At 43.9% G+C, this 18,674-nt stretch overlaps 1 protein-coding gene across 5 annotated transcripts in view; it reads left to right on the top strand.

The window, feature by feature from the left end:
- LOC149318990 (inhibitor of nuclear factor kappa-B kinase subunit alpha-like) overlaps positions 1 to 11,335 on the top strand; it is a 79,919-nt gene extending 68,584 nt beyond the window's left edge. Inside the window, exons 18-21 of one of the 5 annotated variants that reach the window (XM_089510876.1) lie at positions 1,002 to 1,149; positions 4,391 to 4,527; positions 5,304 to 5,403; positions 10,620 to 11,335. In XM_089510876.1, coding sequence (XP_089367002.1) covers positions 1,002 to 1,149; positions 4,391 to 4,527; positions 5,304 to 5,403; positions 10,620 to 10,646 — 412 coding nt within the window. In that variant the 3' untranslated portion in view covers positions 10,647 to 11,335. The other 4 variants (XM_089510877.1, XM_089510878.1, XM_089510879.1 and 1 more) reach the window with 4 other exon arrangements.
- Positions 11,336 to 18,674: the final 7,339 nt, after the last annotated feature.

Here is an 18,674-nt window from a genome sequence, read left to right as displayed (position 1 = left end):
GGTGAGGAAAAATGTTTTATATACTCTTATCAATGCAGAATAGGCAGTCTTTTCAAATATGTAAGATCTGGGTCAGTCAAGTCACATCAGAGTCATTGAGAAATTGTAGGATGGATTGGAATGGATATGATCCAAACATCTAAGAGCACTGGATTGCAATGGAATGCTTGTGTAGAAAAAAATAACTGTAGTTTGAGACGGAGGTGCCCATTTGGGGAGGGGGCCTTTGGGCTAGTTGCCTCTTCTCCTCCCACTCCTGCAAAGTGAGTGTTCAGGTTTCATGTATATATCATGTAGATATCTACAAGTGAGGAAATTGTCACAAACATTTTATCTGCCAAGGAATAAATTATTTGCAACTGATGGTTGATAAATTTAGTGGAATAATTTGGATGAAAAAATATTTCATATAAAGCCTTGGAGAAAGAGTGGAAGCCTTTTATGTTGCTGAGGGCAAAATGAGATGTGTAAAAACAATACTGAATGGCATTATGAAGGAAAAGGTGATGAAATAGCAGAAAATTCATAAGTTTCAGAGGAAAATGAATAGAAACAGAGACCTGTACAAAAGGAGAAAAGTGGCAATCATTCTAAAGGAAAGCAGACCCTAAGGAGAATGTATAATGAAAAACTTAAGCAGGATGAAGGGAAAAAGGGAAGCTGTGTGTTATTGATAGGATAGAAAACAGGAACTGCCAAGCAGATATGTACTTTCCATTGTTGTATTAAATCCTGAAGATGATTCAGTTGCCCCATAGTTTACAAAAGCACATGTAAAATCTACCATTTTGTTCTTCTGGCCATTCATATGTTAAAATTTAATAGTTAAAAAGAATTTAGCTGTTCACTTCTGCACTGACAGGATTGCTTCCAAAGTTTCGAACCAGAGGGTGCTTGCACACATAATTTACAGGGAATATGCATATATATATATGCGCACCTCATTGTTCAGATGCAAGAAAGCAGATGCCTTATGAAGCCATTTTGTTTTTGGATCATAGCAAATTGTTGGATTGTAAACAGAAGATTATTGATTTACTGCCAAAGATTGAAGTTGCTGTAAATAACATCAAGGAGGCTGACAACTCAGTGATGCAAATGCAAGGGAAAAGGCAGAAAGAAATCTGGCATTTGCTGAAAATTGCTTGTGTAAGTGTTTGTTCTGTGATTTCAGTAGCAATAAAAAGACATTATTGAGTATGTGCAGTAGAAACTAAGCATTCTAAAACAGATAAATGTTATTGATAGATATATATGTCTAGAATGTATTACATTGTATTACAATGTATTACATTGAATATAATAAAATTTAAACAGAATTTATTTCAAACGACTTTACTATGGAAGTGTACATCTCACTTTTAAGTGTATGGAAAACAGTAGGATTTTTGCTGGCAAGCTGAAACTTTTATAAGGCTTTCTCCTTAGTAGGGGGGTGTATATTTCATAGCTACATTGTATGCTTGGCATGGAATTTCAGACATTACAATGTGGAAAAATTTAGATGCAGGCATCTGTTTGCACTTTCCTTATATGATATATTGCCCAAAGCTGCCCCCACCTGACAGGCCCTCAAACATTTTAGCATTGTTTATTTATTTTGTATGCTGGCTTTTTCCCCAGTTGAAACCAAGGTAGCTCTCAAAAAAGCCTTAGAAACAGTGGCAATAAAACAATACAATTTTAAAACACAATTAAAACAACACCTTAATATAAAATGTAATTAAAAAAAATACTGGTCAAAAATATAAAACCATTAAAATGCAACAAAATATACACCCCAATAAGAAACCTCCCTTAGCACAATTATACAGTGTGCCCACGCAATACGCGAGTGCAATATACGTGGCTTCCAGCTTACGCGGAAGCTGTGCTGCAATTAAAGCAATGGTGCACGTGCCGCCCTGAGCCGCAAGCATGTGCCCCATTGTTTCCAATGGGGCACAAGCATACGTATGTGGATTTCTCCTTTTGTGGAGGGATCCGAAATGGATCCCCCATGTAAGGGGAGGGATCGCTGTATATTGAAAACATGCTGGAAAATTTTTTTTTCCTGCTGGCAAAAGGAGAACAGGGAGGGGGTCTGCCCAGCCTCCTGTGGAAGGAAGTTACAAAGGGATGGGAGCCGTCACTGAGAAGGCTGTCTCGTATACTCACCAAATAAGCCTGTGATGGTATTGCAACCAAGACAATGCTTTCCTCTGAAAAACTTAAAATTCTGGGGAGTTCATATAATATATAATATATAAGTTCATATAATATATGAGATACAGTCTTTCAAACTGTCTGAACCTAAGCTGTATAGGGCTTTATAGGTTATGACCAGTACTTTGAATTGTGCCCAGAAATGAAACAGTATCCAGTGATGGTGATGCTGTTTTAACAAGGGAGTTATACACTTTATATAACTGGCCCTGGGCAGTGTTCTGAGCCCCCGAAGTTTCAAAACAGTTTCCAAAGGTAGCCCCACATAGAGTGCATTACAGTAGTCAGGATGTAATCAAGGCTTGTGTCACCGGAGCCAGATCTGACATCCCAAGGAACAGAGACAGCTAGTGCACTAGTCTTACCTGCACAAATATACTCCTGCCCACTGTTGAAACCTGGGCAGCGAGGCTCTGAGTTGAGTTGAGGAGAATAACCAAGCTGTGAGCTGGAGATTTCAGGGGTGTGTAGGGGATCCAGCACAGTCAGTCCCTGATCTTCCTTTTGACTGACCAGTCTTTTCTGGATTAAGTTTCAGTTTGTTTGCCTTCATTCAATCCATTACTGACAACAGACGTTGGTTCATTTTGGAGATAGCTTCTTTGAAATCAGATGGGAAGGAGAGAAAAAGATTGGGTGCCATCAGTACAATTGTGACATTGAATCCCAAAACTCTGGACAACCTCTCCCAGCAGATTCATGTATATGTTAAATATCATTGTGATATTTCAATATTATTATTGCTTCTGGGCACAATAGAAGTGTGGTCGGGGCTAGCGGACCCTGCGACATCTTAATCCTCCCACAGCATATTGCTCCCAGGTGCACCAAACAAACTCACAGAGGCCGGAAATGGATGCAGTGAAACTTGTACTAACGCCAACAAGTGCACAAACAGCAACACAAAAATCCCAGCCACCTCCACCATTTACTTTAGAGTCCGTTACTTCACGGGTCCTCTTCGCCCTCTGTCGGCCTCTGGCCTCGGCACTTTTCCTGCACCTCCAGTTCCGACTTGTCATGCTCTGTGGGAATTGGGGCCTGCTTCCAGCCTTCTCCCTTTGGGTCCCACCACACTCCCTCCAAGTCACCTCCTTCCTTTTGCCTCCACTCCCCTTCGTGGGGGTACTTGAAATCCCCTTCCTCTCTGGGGCTTCTTAGCTTTATCTCCACGTGAGGTCCCACTCTTATTAGTCCATGCCTACCCTGACTGGGCACCCCTCTCTCCTCGGGTTCCTGGTCACACTGCCTCTCCCTATGCCAACCGCCTCTCCGTGTCCCAGTCTTCCGCGTCATTTCCTCCACCCCGCGCTCTCCTCGCCCTTCCCTTTTATATCTTGGCCTCCTGACCCCACTTCCTCCTTCTTCTCTTCCCCTAGGTCCTCCCTTCCCACGGGTTCTGTCTCTGCCCAACCAACCCTCCACTCCTCCCCCTCACTACAACAAGGTGTTAGTTATTACCTGTAAAGCCTTACATGGCTTGGGTCCAGCTTATTTGAAGGAACGCCTCCTCCCATATAATCTTCCCACACACTTGGGTCCTCTGAGAAGAATTTACTGCAGTCGAAGAAAACCAGACTGGTGATGATTTCCCAGATGATTTTCTCCATTGCCAAAAATCTGGAATGACCTGCCGGAAGAGACTCTCCAAATAACCTCCCTTGAGGCTTTCAAAAAGGCAATAAAAAAAATTCTTTTGCGGCGGGCCTTTCCAGACTGACTTTTGCCTGGATTTAATCTGATTCTCTGATTGAATCTCACCACTGTTGCCATGTGTTAATTGATTTCACTTGTTATTGTGATCTATATTTATATATGGTTTTATTGGGTAATTTTATTCAGGGAGGGAGGGTGAGGGTTGGGGGGATTTGGGGGTTTGTTTTGTTTGATTATTTTGTATTGTATTAACCTCTGTTGTTACCTGCCTCGATCCCCAAAAGGGAAGAGGCAGGATATAAATAAATACATTATTATTATTATTATTATTATTATTATTATTATTTAATTATGTCATAAGGTTTGAAGTGTTTGTTGCTTCTGTGGATTGCCATACCATGACATACTGATTACTCTTATGTCAAAGTGCAGTTGCTTCTAAGGGTATGAATACTTTGCTTAAAGCTAGTAATTGATGGATGAAACTGTAATTCTTTCCCCCTGGATCTGAGAAATGTTTTCCCTATAGACACAGAGTTCTGCTAAATCTCCCGTTAGTTCTAATGGAGAAGGCACGGGTACATCTTCAGTGCCAGCCTGGCTGTCACAAACCCCACCAGGAAATGTTCTTCAACCTCTTTCTTCCATGGAAGCCTCTAGAAATCTGTAAGCTTAAAGGAATGTTATATCTTCTTCTTTACTGTACTTTAACAGGCTAAGTTAAATATGTGAAGGCCAGAGAGAATGCAGAGTCCTACTCTTAATACAGTGGTACCCCGGGATACGAATTGACCGCGTTACGAAATTTCCGGGGTACGAAAAAGTTAGATTTAAAAAAACTGTTCCGGGTTACGAAGGATTTTTCGGGTTACGAAATTAATTTCGGCGCGTTTCGGCGCGAAATTCAAATCGGAAGCGCGGCTAGCGGCTTTCCAGCGCCTTTTCGGGTTGCGAAATGTATCGGGTTACGAACGGCGCCGCGGAACGAATTAATTTCGTAACCCGAGGTCCTACTGTATAGGGCTATATTGACAGTTTTTGAAACTTATTCATCTGGAAGATTTTTTTCCATGTTTCAGTTGAATTGTTCCTGAAGATGGCTTAACATAGATTGGAACTGAATGGATGGCCTGCTTACACACACGCGCGCACGCACACACACACACACACACAGAGGGGGGGTCCTTTAAAACACAAAATACTAACTTGTAACCTAGCCCCCAAAATAAATTCTGTAATATGGTTCTGTGAATGTTAGAAATAGAAGAATATGGACATTATTCTATTCATAATCAACAGAAAATCAATAAACACCTTTTAATACAATTTGATGTTCATGTTCAGATACATATAAAGCAGTGTTCATTTTCTTCATTATTTAGGCACTGTATCAGCAAGATTGATGGAAATAAAAGCTGCTGTTCTTTGCTTCTCCCTGACAGGGTGCCTCTTGCACATTTAATAGAAGAAAATCTAAGCTACCTCGACAGTTTTAGCACTATTATACAAGAAGCAAGACATGATCAGAATACCAGCCTAATGGTAAGTCTGTTTGTCACTGTTTGCTTGAAGTCTGAAGGCTCCCACTAATTTGGAGTGGAGTGAGAGGGAATACTTGTTTATCTTGAAATAAGTTAGTTTTGGATTCTGTGTTAATTATTTCTTTATACAGTGCGCCTGCGTTATATGCGGCCGTGCTATATGCGGACTTGAGCGTATGCGCTCAAGCCGTGGGGTGTGTGCAGGGTGGTGCGTTCCATTCAAATGAATGGGGCTCAAGCACACACTGAATTAGCCTTATGCGGGGGGGGGGGGATCCGTAATGGATCCCCCGCGTAAGGCAAGGGTCCACTGTACTTGGGAAACATGGTGTAATTGTTTCTGTGTTACACATCATAGACACTTGTAGAATCACATTTCAGACTGGATGTCAAATCACAACGTCACTGCTATCTGGGGAAATTGCACTTCTAGGCAATGATATTGTTGGATTAGGGCTAGTTTCCCTGTGTGTTAGTCCTATCAGCTCAATTAAGTATCCTTTAGTAGAGTTTGCAGAGAAATCCATTGAATCCCTCACATGTCCCTCTGAGAAAACAAGGCAAACAGGTAATAATCAAATTATATAACTAAAGAGTTACTAGTTTTATTGAAACATAACTTCTAAATAAATACATATAGATTGTCTGAGTCCTGCCTTAAAATAAAATTTCATTTGGAAAAGTTACTCAGGAATTCTGTTTCACTACATTGATAGAGAGGAAAAGACAGAAGGAAAAGGAAGAGAGATAAGAGTCTCTGTGTGACCACAGACACCTGGTTGCCTAGACTGAGTATTGAGTATTGATGTCCTTTCAGACTATAGTAAAGCAAATGGAGAAAGTCTGAGAGATAATGTGAATAGAATAGGCATGCAGAAAGCCTATACTGTCTAAAGCCCCCTTTGCTCAAATAGGCAAATGGGTGTGACAAGTATGTTTGATTGGAGCAGTATCTTACAACAGATAGGAATTCCTCCAGTTTGGGGCTTCTCAAAAACAAAAGTACTTACTTGAAGAAAAATCTTGGAAGAGGTGGACTTTTTTGTACTACAGTTGACCCTCCTTATCCACTGATTTTTTAAACCACCGATTCAAGCATCCACGGCTTGAAAATATTCCAAAAATGTATAAATTCCAAATAGCAAAGCTTGATTTTCCATTTTATATAAGGGACACAATTTTGCTCTGTCATTATATAAAATGGGATTTGAGCATCCATGGATTTTGTTATCCATGGGGGATCCTGGAACCAAACCCCAGCAGATAACAAGGACTCACTGTATAAACATAATTGTATGAGAAAGCTCTACTTCTTTTCTGTGGTCATTGTGACTCACATAAATGAGTTATTCTGTGCCTGCGTAGTGCATAATTTAGAACCTTCTCATTACATAAGCTTTTTAGCATTAGCCCCATCCTCCTCTGATATGACTATATACAAGGCTTCCTGCTGAAACCACCAGTTCTTTTTTGTCCACCACTGCCACAGCATAATTAGGAATGACATTCATCAGATTCTTGGGATGGCAGGAGGAGGATCAATCCCTAGGTTTCTCAATCCCTAGGTCTCTCCCTAGGTTTATCCCTATGCACCATCCATGAGGCAGGAGTCAGAATTCTAAACAGTTAAATTTGTTCCGTTAAGACTCGTAATGCCCTTTTCCCTCAGTTTTTATTTACTTGCCATACCATCCAGTTGGAGGCAACCCTTCTCCTTATGAGATACGAGGTTAAATCTAGAGATAGTTAGAGAGAATTGGGAAATAAGAATGAAGGATCTAAGAAAGATATTTGAGTCGAGTGGTAGTGAAATAGAGGAAAGGATGATTAAGAGAAAGAAGATCATACCTGAAGGGCTACAATGTAAAAAGAAACAAAAAAAAAATCTGATAACGAAAATGAGAAAGAATCCAGACAGTCGAGGGGATCTCAGTCCGAGATGACTGAATTGAACAAAATTGGTCTTGTCTTTGATGGTTGTTATTGACCCTGGCATTTAAAGTCACACTCACCTTCATCCTATTCCTTCCACTGGTGTCTTTGATAAAGTTCATCTCTTCTGGAATGGGATGGACACCTGATCTGTCTTATCTGTGTTGTTGAAGCTGATGTGGCTACTTCCTGTGTTTTCTGTACTCCCTTTACGCCTGGGGCCAGAGGAAATAGAAAATTGTGTCTAAAAGTGATCTTATATGAATGGGCCCTCAGGCCTCAAATACTATCTACTCTATCATCAGGATCGGTCAGTATGGAACTGGCAGAGAGAACATCAACACTGAAGTCAGTCTTGATCTCAGCCTTAGTCCTGTCATCTGGTTTTCACCCCACTGGCAAACATTCATGGACAGAGTTGATATCTATACCATCTAATTTTTTGTAGGAGAGTGGACACTTGAAGCTGTGTGGGCAACACATGTCTCTGGGCTTGATTCTTGGAAAGAGTCCTTTTGTCTTAGAGTGGCTCCTGCAGTTAAAATCTCTCCCTTTCCTGGCCCATACGTTTCCAGTCCAGAGCATGTGGCCTCTGTAAACTCTCTACACATAAACCGGCTGCTCCTTTCTTGGCCCCAGAGAAGGATTCAGAGTCCCTCTTCTCAAGAAAGAAGCTTCTTCCTTGCACTTGGTCACCCTGGAAGCAGGCTGAGCAGCAACCAAGAGGCCTCTTGTCCGCAATGTCTTTGCTGCAAGGCTGGCACGGGTGAGAGGCTTCTCAGTCGCTGTTCAGCCAGCGGCTCAGTTGCTGCTGCCAGGATGACAGGACACAAAGGGAGCAGTGACTGAGCAGCCAGTCAAACAACAACCAAGAAGCAAAACTGGTGCAAGCAAGAAGCTTCTTAGTCGCTGCTCAGCCAGCTACTTGGTTGCTGCTCCCAAGATGCCTGGGTGCAAAGGGTGTAACCAAGATTGGTTGTGTTGAATTTGCAGTAGAAAAGATAAATGTAAAGGTTTTCCCTTGACAAGAATGTCTAGTCATATCTGACTATAGGGAGTGGTGCTCATCTCCATTATTAAGCCGGGGGAGCCAGTATTGTCAGACACAATTCTGTGATCATGTCGCCAACATGACTACATGGAGGACAGTAGACCTAATATCAAAAATATGTGTGGGGAGAAGGACACTAGGGTTGCCACCTAAAAGGAAAGGGGGCAGTAGCCCAAAAAAGTTTGGGGACCACTGGTGTAGATCCTTCCACTCCCACTGTGATGATGGCATCTATGGAAGACAAGGCACAGCAGCTGGAGGACCATGTTTCTAAAGTTCAAATAATTAGGGATCATGAGGTTTTCTTGGATGGGGCTGTTAGAACCATCTTGAATACTGAACACATGGGAAATGCCATAGAAATCTGGAATTATCTTCCCTTCAGCATTCTTTGTTCCACACCTCCCTTGACTATACTGCTTCAGGAGGTGAGCACTCTCTTGTGAAAAGGGGCCATCAAATCCATATCTCCCTCTAGCAGCATTCCCGCCCCAGTGTCACCCGGTGAGGAGGCCAGGGCTTCAGGGAGCAGGGCTTCCCGGAGTGGCATGCACTCCCTCTCCCCATGTGGGCCCTCTGTGCATGGGGCACACACAGGTGATGGAGCACATGGGGGGGTACAGAGCAGGGGGGAATGATGAGGGGGTTGACTGGGTGTCACCCGGTGGTCTGCGAGTGACTGCTGCTGCCTTCCTCACTATATTGTCAGAGTTTCTTTTCCCATTACAAGAAGGACTGGGGTTTGCATCCTATCCTTGACCTGCAATGCAGCAATTACTACATCTGTCCGTGACTCTTCAGAATGGTGACACCCAACACCATCCTACCTTTGATACAAGAGGGCAGTTGGTATGCCATTCTGGATTTGAAGGATGCCTACTTCCGCATTTCAGTCCGGTCCTCCTACTGACGGTTCTCTGCTTCACCATAGGGAAGCATGCCTACCATTTCTGTCTCTTTGTTCTTGGCACTGCTCCCTGTGTCTTCACAAAGATTACAGGAGAGGTGGTGGCCTTCCTGCAATAGAACAGTGTTTCTTTTGCCCTTACCTAGGCAACTGGTTACTTGTTGCTTCCTTCTTTCCTTCTCAACCTCAAGCACTGTCACAATATATATTTGATGAAGGGGTGCAGAGTCCACCTTAATGATTTCTCTGTGCAGAATTGGTGATCTTTGGAGGAAAGTCTTTTCACATCAATCTCCTGAAAATATTAATACAGTGCAGACACAGGATAGCCCATTTGTGTGAGTTCACAGATGACCACTCAAAGAATTACAGCTACAAGTATGTAACCTGTCCTCTTGGCTTGGACAGGAGGCTGCAGATACTTTAAATCAATACATTTCAAGCTATCTGATATGGGAGATGGGTAATTACTTTTTCCCAATGTTCAGTAGTTGTTGTTGGTTTTTTCCTTTGCTGGAAATTCGCTAAGGACTAAGAACTGATGGCTCATGGACCATCACTTGTGCAGGGAGTACCACTTGAGTAGCACTATTGGCAACGGTTACTCAGAGAATGAACAGTCATACGGAGACCCTCAACTATCATACAACGAACCTCAAGCTGGTCAGGATGCTTATATTTTTGTTGTTTGACTGTTTGTTTTAATTAATTTAGATTTTATTTTCTTATTGTTTTGTGATTTATAGGTGTGGTTGGTGGGAAGGATTATGGGTTTTATTTCATAATTGTGGTATTTTATTGTATTTTATGTTATGGCTGTATTTTACCGTTACATTTTAATGTGTTGTAAGCCCTCTCGATCCTATGGGAGAGGCGGGGTAAAAATAAAATTTCTATTCTATTCTACTATTTTAGATGATCCCAAAGTCACTAGCAATGGAAAAGATTTAGTGTACAGTCAACATTTTTAGGAAAAATCAGAAATAGCTTAGAAATAACTTATTTTTCTGTACTTGCTTATTTCTTGTTTATACAGTGGACTCTTGTTATACGCTGGGGTTTGATTCCAAGATCCTCATGGATAACAAAATCCATGGATGCTCAAGTCCCATTAAATATAATGACATAGCAAAATGGTGTCCCTTATAAAAATTGGAAAATCAAGGTTTGATATTTGAAATTTATACTTTTTTTAAACATTTTCAAACTGTGGATGCTTGAATCCATGTATAAAAAACCTGTGTATAAGAAGGGCCAACTGTACTTACTAATCTGTAGCAAATCAAAGAGCCTAACTGATTGTTGTTCTGTTTTATTTGTTTTATAGAGTATTGATTGGAGTTGGATAAATTAGCTGAGTATACAAAGAGTACATCCAGAAATTGCTCATGGGTTCTGTGTGTGCATTTGTTCCATCCTGAACTGACCATCTGGTACTGTCTGAGAGTCTTACAGTTTGGGCTGGGGTGGGGCATTTCAAACATGCCTACTGAACTCATTCTTCCAAATTTCACTGAACTCAGCTTTCTAATATCAGAGTGTTGCAGCTGCTTTAAGGTCAGTCACATTGTACACCATTTTGTAAGGCGCTGATTGCTATTCTGTGTTCAGCCAAAACAACTATTTGCTTTCTAACTAAAGGGGAACCTTTCCAGGCTTTGAAATCGGTCTTGGAAAGTGGCTTGGCCCTGCTTCTTACACTAAGAAGTGTGCTATCCCTGTCATAGGGCATAAAATGCAATATAATGAAATGTACTAAAATAAGCACTGTATTATAAAAATAAGCAAAACAGTTATTTGAAGGACAATTTAAAAATAAACAGTTTTCTACATGTTTTATCATGGACTTTCCCCCATATCTCTTCTAGCTCTTCAGCTGATAATTGGTGGTCTCTTTCTTTAAACATAATGGGGATATTTTTGTTATATACTATCCTATTTTAAATGTATTAATTTTTATACTTGAAAATGGTTGTTGTCTAACCTTATCCTAAATAGGGTGGGTAATAATTGTAAATAAAAGGAGTAGTTTAAATAAAATAAGCTGAGTCCACGATGGGTTTGTTGGCTCTTTTCTTTTAGAAGTTAGGAGAATGTCCCTGGTCCCTTCCAGGCAAGTGGAAAATTGAAGTCTTGCTGTTGTGGACTTCCTTATGTATACAGAAGAACATGTGACTCAGGTGGATAAAGAACTTGCCCTCACATACATGACATATGCACAACAGGTTTTCCTAATATACTTTCTGGGCATAAAATACTAAACAAAGAACTGGCAGCTGGGGTATGCCACCACCAAGCCTTTTGTGGAAGAAAAGGATGTTGGGGGGAGAGGCAGACTGAGGTTGGGATGGAACTTGTCCTTGCAGAGTGAAAGGATTGGTAACATGTACTGTGGCTGCTAGTACTTCATGGGCCTCCTCAGTAGTGCTTGTGATCATTCCTTAGCAAGGTAGAAGCAGGCAAGGGGAGATTCTGGTTGCTGTCCAATAAGAGTGAGTGACAAGCAGCCTAAGGGGCAAGCCAGCCAGAATCGTGAACAGGGAGAGGTAGCTGGGGTGGGATGGGGAGAAACCTATTTTAATTGCACGTGCATAATTTGCTGCTGCCTCAGACCAGTTCCAGAGAAACACTGCACATGCTCCAGCAGCAATTCACTGCAGAGAGGATAGGCTGGGAGGAGGGCAAAGAGGAGAAACCAGGGGGCATTCTGCACATGTTGAGGGCACCCTGTAGTTATTCTACTGTTCAAGGCCTGAGTCTTGGGAACAAGGTCAACTCCTAGGTCTGTGAAATGTGGCATATGTGTATCCAATCCACACCCAAAAAGAGAATGGCTCCCTATGAGGTACTCACCAGGCTGTCCCAATCATGGTCCCTCTCCCCTCCCCAAACACTCCTTTCCTCTGGATTGACCCATGAATAAGTCAACCCAGGTTTCATGTGTCAAGTTTTTACCATCTTCACTAAGGACTGAAACAATATGCAGGCATCTGACTAACATCTCCAATAGTTTTTTTTCCTGCTTTGTTTGTAACATCTTTCCTGATGAAGAAGCCCATGGAGCTTCAAAAACATGCAACAAATTGTACATTTCGGATGGTCAATAAAGGTATCACTGACGGATTTTTGTTTGGACAAATATACATGGTAACTTAGTGTCAGGACCATGTACAACACTGGTCTGAAAATGACATGGATGTGGCCACTTAGGAGTAACTGGAGCAGAAGTTACTACAGTTCAAGTGGCTGGTGCATGAGTCAGCATTTGGTGAGCTGTCAAGGCTGGCTCTAGGTATTTGGCTACCCTAGGCGAGAAATGTTTTGGCACCCTCAACCCCGGTAGCCCCTCAAAGTGTAGGGAAAATGTAGGACAAATTGTAGGATGTTCAAGAAAAATGGAGGACATGACCAACTAAAAGCCAAAAACATTAATAAAAAACAATATAAATTCATGTTTCTCAGTCATGCTCAAAATGGAGGACATTTTGACATGCCTATCAGCACAACTCCAAGACCCAAATTCACAACTAATTCATTGGGGACAGAAAAAGAGAGAGAAAAACAACAGCACATGCAAGGAAGCCTTGGAGCATTCTGAGCATTCTCTGAGACCAGAGTTCGAATCAAGTCACACTCTCTCAGCCTCAGAAGATGGCAAGGGCAAACCCCCTCTGAAGAAATCTTGACAAGAAAACTCGAGTTTGAGGTTGCTATAAGTTGAAAATGACTTAGAGACACACAAGAGCAACAACCACAACATGAGAAGGTAGCCAAAGTCCAAAGTGCACTGCAGAAAGAATCCAGATTGTTTTAACTGCCCTGGCTCACTGCTGGGGAATTCTGGGAACTGTAGTTCTGTGAGACAATGAGCCTTCTCTGTCAGAGAGTTCTGGTGCCACAATAAACTAAAAATCTTAGAACTTCCTAGCACTGAGGGCAGTTAAAGCAGTCTGAAACTGGATTGTTTCTGGAGTGTGTTTTGGACCCTGGCTTTATGTGGTATAGGAGTCTGAACTCCTTGCTGCTGGGATTCAGTGTATATATACACATATATATATAGTATGTGTGTGTATGTGTGTGTGCATACACACACATACACAAACATACACACAGAGTATAAACACACTTCTCATGTTTCTTAGGTCCAAAACACAGTGCAGAAATAATCCAGTTGGAGACCACTTTAACAGCCCTGGTTCATTTAAAGAAATTAGAACAACAACAGCAAAAATAACGTTGAGAACAAGAAACTACCATCCCCAGAATTGTAGTTCCTGGGAATTGTAGTTTCTTGTGGCCCCAGAGCTACTTCTGACAGAGAAGGCTCAATGTCTCCTAAAACCCAGTTCCCCAGCATTGAGCCAGGGCAGTTAAAAGGGGTCTCAAAGTAGATTTATTTCTGCAGTGTGTCCTGGACCTCCATTTGGAAATTATTCCCGGTGGGATGGAGGAGGAGGATGCCTCCTGGAAAAGGGGCCCCACCTGGCCTGCTAGCAGCCCCTACTGCCTCTGCCCTTCTCGGCTGGGCTAAGGGCCCTCAGGCAGTGCTTCAGCTCTGCTATAAAGGCTCCCTTGGATGCAGGGAGGGAGGCAGATACCTTTCTGCCTGGGCTCCCCTCCTCCTCAGTGCCTCCCCTGCCTTCCATGGTCAAAAGCAGGAAGAAGAGAAGGAGGCTAGTCCTTGTTTTTGCTTCTTTCCTCCTCCTCCTCCTCCTCCTCCTCCTGAAAAAATTAAATCTCGCGCCGCCGCAACTTGAGCCTATTGCGGGAAGAGGACGGGGCTTCTGGGACTTCTCTCTGGCTCTCCCTGGCGTCCTCGCCATGCCATCCCCCTAAATTTTGGCGCACTAGGCCGCTGCCTAGGTAGCCTATAGGGTAGAGCCGGCCCTGTGAGCTGTGCATCCTGGGAAGTCTGATGCAACATGCACAGTAGGTGAAGTCAGCCAGCAGTGCATCATGGATGATATTCTGATGCAACAGGTACTGGGTATGAAACCAGCCAGGTTTCATTGGCGGCATGACTGTCACATGGCTTCCAAGAAGACCACCTATATAAGGGAGAAGGTGATTATTTCCGTTGTTGGGTTGTTGTGGTCGGTGGCTTGCAAATCACTTTGTTGGATTGTATGATAGTGAGTATTCAAGATGGCTGTCTGATACTCAGTGTAATCTTTGTAAATAGTTAGCAACAAAGATTAAAAGCCCTTGTGTTAAGTGAAGTCGTGCTGTCTGGAGATTCAGTTCCTCAGGCTGGGAGATCAAAGCGGCAGCCTGTGTGTTGGAGGAAATTTGCTGTTCAGCTCAGAGGTTTTGCAGAACCTTCGCTCTTCACAGACCTTCTTCTAGGCATCCTGCCTACGTGCATCAACTCTGTGTGTGGTCGTAAAGGATACAGCTCGTCTCTCTATGCCCCAATGCTTAGACCCTATACACACCAGCCTGAAAGGCCAGCATGGGGGCAGAGTCGGGGTGTAGCGTCCTCACAACGCACACCCAACTCTACCCTCCCCAGGGCACCCTGATGCTGCGTGTGAGACTTGGGATTGCTCTGACCAAAAATCCACAACAAACTAATGTAAAACAAGAAGTTTATTGTAAAAGATAATGTAGAAGCACCCTGGATCACGTCATTGCAGAATCTGAGGCACACAAAGGGGAAGCCTTAATTTAAACCGACCAGTGATCCCCACCCTTTTTTTCCTTTCCCTCTCAGATGGTTTCTCCAATTCACCACCCCCCCCCCCCCCCCCAGCGGAGGTTGGAGCCCTACATCAAAGCAACCCAATGCGGGCATCATTTGGTCTCTGGACATTCTCTGTCTTGGGAAAGCTATTGATGCCTTAATTGATGACTTGTATCTGTGGAACCTCTCTCAGTCATAAATCTTTTTCAGGGTGTGAAGGATTCTTTGACCTGTTAGCCTATGTTTTGCTTACGTGACACATTTGATTACAAATCATGGCCGCAGATGGGCATTTCCCATAATGCTTTTTCAATTGAGTCCTACAGATACATGCCTTTATTTAATACAGGGGTTGGCACCCTCCGGCCCGCGGGCCGGATGCGGCCCGCGGGCGCCTTTCTGCCGGCCCCCGCTCCCTCCTGCCGCCGAAATCGCCGCTGATTTCGGCCGCTCTGGCCGCCATTTTGCCTTTCAAAATGGCGGCAAAGTCTCGCGCGACCATAAAGGCCGCGCGAGACTCGCCATTTTGAAGGGCAAAATGGCGGCGCCCATTGGGAGGCCCGATGCGGCCTCTGGAGCCCTGAAACGGGGCTCCAGGAGCCGCACCGGGCCTCTGGGAGGCCCGATGCGGCAGCCGAAGCCCTGAAACAGGGCTTCAGCAGCCTCACCGGGCCCCTGGGAGGCCTGATGCGGCCTCTGGAGCCCTGAATCGGGGCTCCAGGAGCCGCACCGGGCCTCTGGGAGGCCCGATGCAGCAGCCGAAGCCCTGAAACGGGGCTTCAGCAGCCTCACCGGGCCCCTGGGAGGCCTGATGCGGCCTCTGGAGCCCTGAATCGGGGCTCCAGGAGCCGCACCGGGCCTCTGGGAGGCCCGATGCGGCAGCCGAAGCCCTGAAACGGGGCTTCAGCAGCCTCACCGGGCCCCTGGGAGGCCCGATGCGGCCTCTGGAGCCCTGAATCGGGGCTCCAGGAGCCGCACCGGGCCTTCAAATGGGCCCCGCCCACCTCCCTCCTGGCCCCACCCACCTCCCTCCTGGCCCCGCCCTCCTCCCTCCTACAAATGGAGGGGCGGGGGGGAAGGAGGAGGAGGCAGAGAGAGAGAGGGAGGGAGGGGAGGAGGAGAGAGAGAGAGAAAGGGTGGGAGGGAGAGGAAAGAGAGGGAGGGAGGGAGAGGAAAGAGAGGGAGAGAGAAAGGGTGGGAGGGAGAGGAAAGAGAGGGAGGGAGGGAGGGGAGGAGAGAGAGAGAGAGAGAAAGGGTGGGTGGGTGGGAGGGAGAGGATGCGAGGGAGGGGAGAAGAGAGAGAGAAAAGGCGAGAGGGAGAGGAGAGGGAGGGAGGGAGAGGAGAAGAGAGAGAGAGAAAAGGTGAGAAGGTGGGAGTGATAGGGAGGGAGGAAGGGAGAGAAAGAAAGTGGGTTGAGACAGTGGCATGCATTTTTTGCTGTTTTGTGGCCTTGCCTAGTTGCTTCCATTCTTGCAAATATTGCTCTTATTATTGTTGTTGTTCTCCTTTGGTATTCTCTTTGCAAAATCCCTCCACATGGACTTGCTTGCTCTTTTGTGGGTTGAGACAGTGGCATGCATTTTTTGCTGTTTTGTGGCCTTGCCCAGTCGCTTCCATTCTTGCAAATATTGCTCTTATTATTGTTGTTGTTCTCCTTTGGTATTCTCTTTGTAAAATCCCCCCACATGGACTTGCTTGCTCTTTTGTGGGTTGAGACAGTGTGCATGCATTTTTCCTGTGTTATGGCATTGCCGGCCCTAGTAGCTTCTTGCAAATATTATGCGGCTCCGCCCCGGAGGGTGGAAACTCCGCCCCTGGCATGTGCCTCCGCCCCCGGATAGTGAAAGCTCCGCCCTGGCATGTGGCTCCGCCCCAGAGGGTGGAAGCTCCGCCCCCATGTGCAGCTCCGCCCCCGGAGGGTGGAAGCTCCACCCTCCGGCTTTGGCCCCCCAGTTGTCTGAGGGACAGCAACCCGGCCCCCGACTCAAAAAGGTTGCCTACCCCTGATTTAATACATATATATATGGCTAACACACTCTAAGATTTATATTTATATATGAGAATATATATATGTGTGTGTGTGTGTGTGTGTGTGTATGTGTATATATTCACTACTAAATATGATCAGCAGCTTTAAACAGCCTGCCTTCAAACATTCCAACACATCATACAACAAGGTGAAGGTTGTATGTACATATCATCAGTGTGCATGTAACTAATTACTAACTTAGATGACTTAATCTAAACTCTTTACATCATCATGACAGAACCCCAAATGAATAAATGAATGAAGGGGTTCTGACACTGCGCACCGCTCCACATGGCATACAGTGTCATGGTACGCCTCCAGCACTGCGTCCAGATGACACATCGCTATGACGCCCTTTTGAGGGTGCAAAATGGAGCCTTTGAAAGGCTGGGCTGCAGCGTGAGGTTGCCGCAGCCCTGATCCGGCTAGGAAAGGGGAAGCTGCAGGGGTGGTCTGTTGAGCCTCTGAGTTATTTTAGCTTTGTTTAGAAGAGGTGAAACTAATCCCATGGCCCCTAGGAAGGCTTTTATTTATTTATTTATTTATTTATTTATTTATTTATTTATTTATTTATTAAAAAACACTTTTTTAAAAAATGTAAAGGTTATGTCCTCAATTTGGGTGTAACCCTCCAAGGTTTCATGGGGGACAGTGCAACCCCTGACAGTTGCTAACACTTTCTTGAAGTGGTAACTTCTCGTGGCTTCTTTCTATGGGGTGAGTGGGCCATAATACAGGAGGCTCTTTCTATCTTGGTAGTGGGTTTACATTTTTTTCTTTTTGAAAATTAAAAGTCCCCCTAATGTGTGAAACAGTGCTTCATTGTGTATAATCATTTACTCCTGTATATATGGTAATATTTTTCCAATATTAAAAAATACATCTCCCTTTTCATTTGGTACATCTGTAATGTCTCTTCAGGATGCCTCAACTCCAAGAAACGTTATTAATGATGCAGTGGTATACCAAGTTTAATGGGGCCTACAGTATATCAGTGTCAGTGATTATACCAAGGATGGGATGCATGTGGTCCTCCAGATATGATTGGACTGCCAAGTAATTATAGAGGAATGTGGGAAGCTGTAGTTCAGCCATGTCTGGAGATTCAGACAGTTCCCACCCTGCTGTGAAGGAGTGTAGACTTCCAACAGTTTTATGTCTGCTTAAAAAAAAATACCTTATTGTGTACTTACTGTCTGGTAAATGGCTTAGAATTGCAACTATCTGTCATTCCTCCCTTAACCTTCCTTTGAATTGTTAGCCATTGACTTCACAATACCCACTCCCTTTTCTTTTTTTAAAACAAAACAGCAGCAGAATGAGACTATACTTCAGGGATATCTAAACATCACTCTTTCCAGCAGCATGGCTTTGACAACAGTGAACTATTTTCCTGGTTGGACATAATCCACATTTAAACCAGTCCCTCACACAATATATATACAATGGTAGGAGGAATATGGCATGAAATGAAACTTTAGCAACATCTCCTGTGAACTTCTGTTATTAAACTTGTGCTAAAGATGCTACTACTGCTGCTGCTGTCTGTTCACTGCTACGTTAACATTATGGATTCTTCCATTGTTTTCTAGGCAAAATAATTGCTGTTCTGCAGTGAAGAAACAAAAATTGGATTTCTTTGAACCAAAAACATTTGTAGTGACTGTTT

The sequence above is a fragment of the Sceloporus occidentalis genome, unplaced genomic scaffold (genome assembly GCF_023333645.1).
Source record: "Sceloporus occidentalis isolate IW3139 unplaced genomic scaffold, rSceOcc1.0.p SCAF_2, whole genome shotgun sequence".
Lineage (NCBI taxonomy): Eukaryota > Metazoa > Chordata > Lepidosauria > Squamata > Phrynosomatidae > Sceloporus > Sceloporus occidentalis.
Note: the sequence above shows the minus strand (reverse complement) of the source record. Positions and strands in the feature narration are given on the sequence as shown.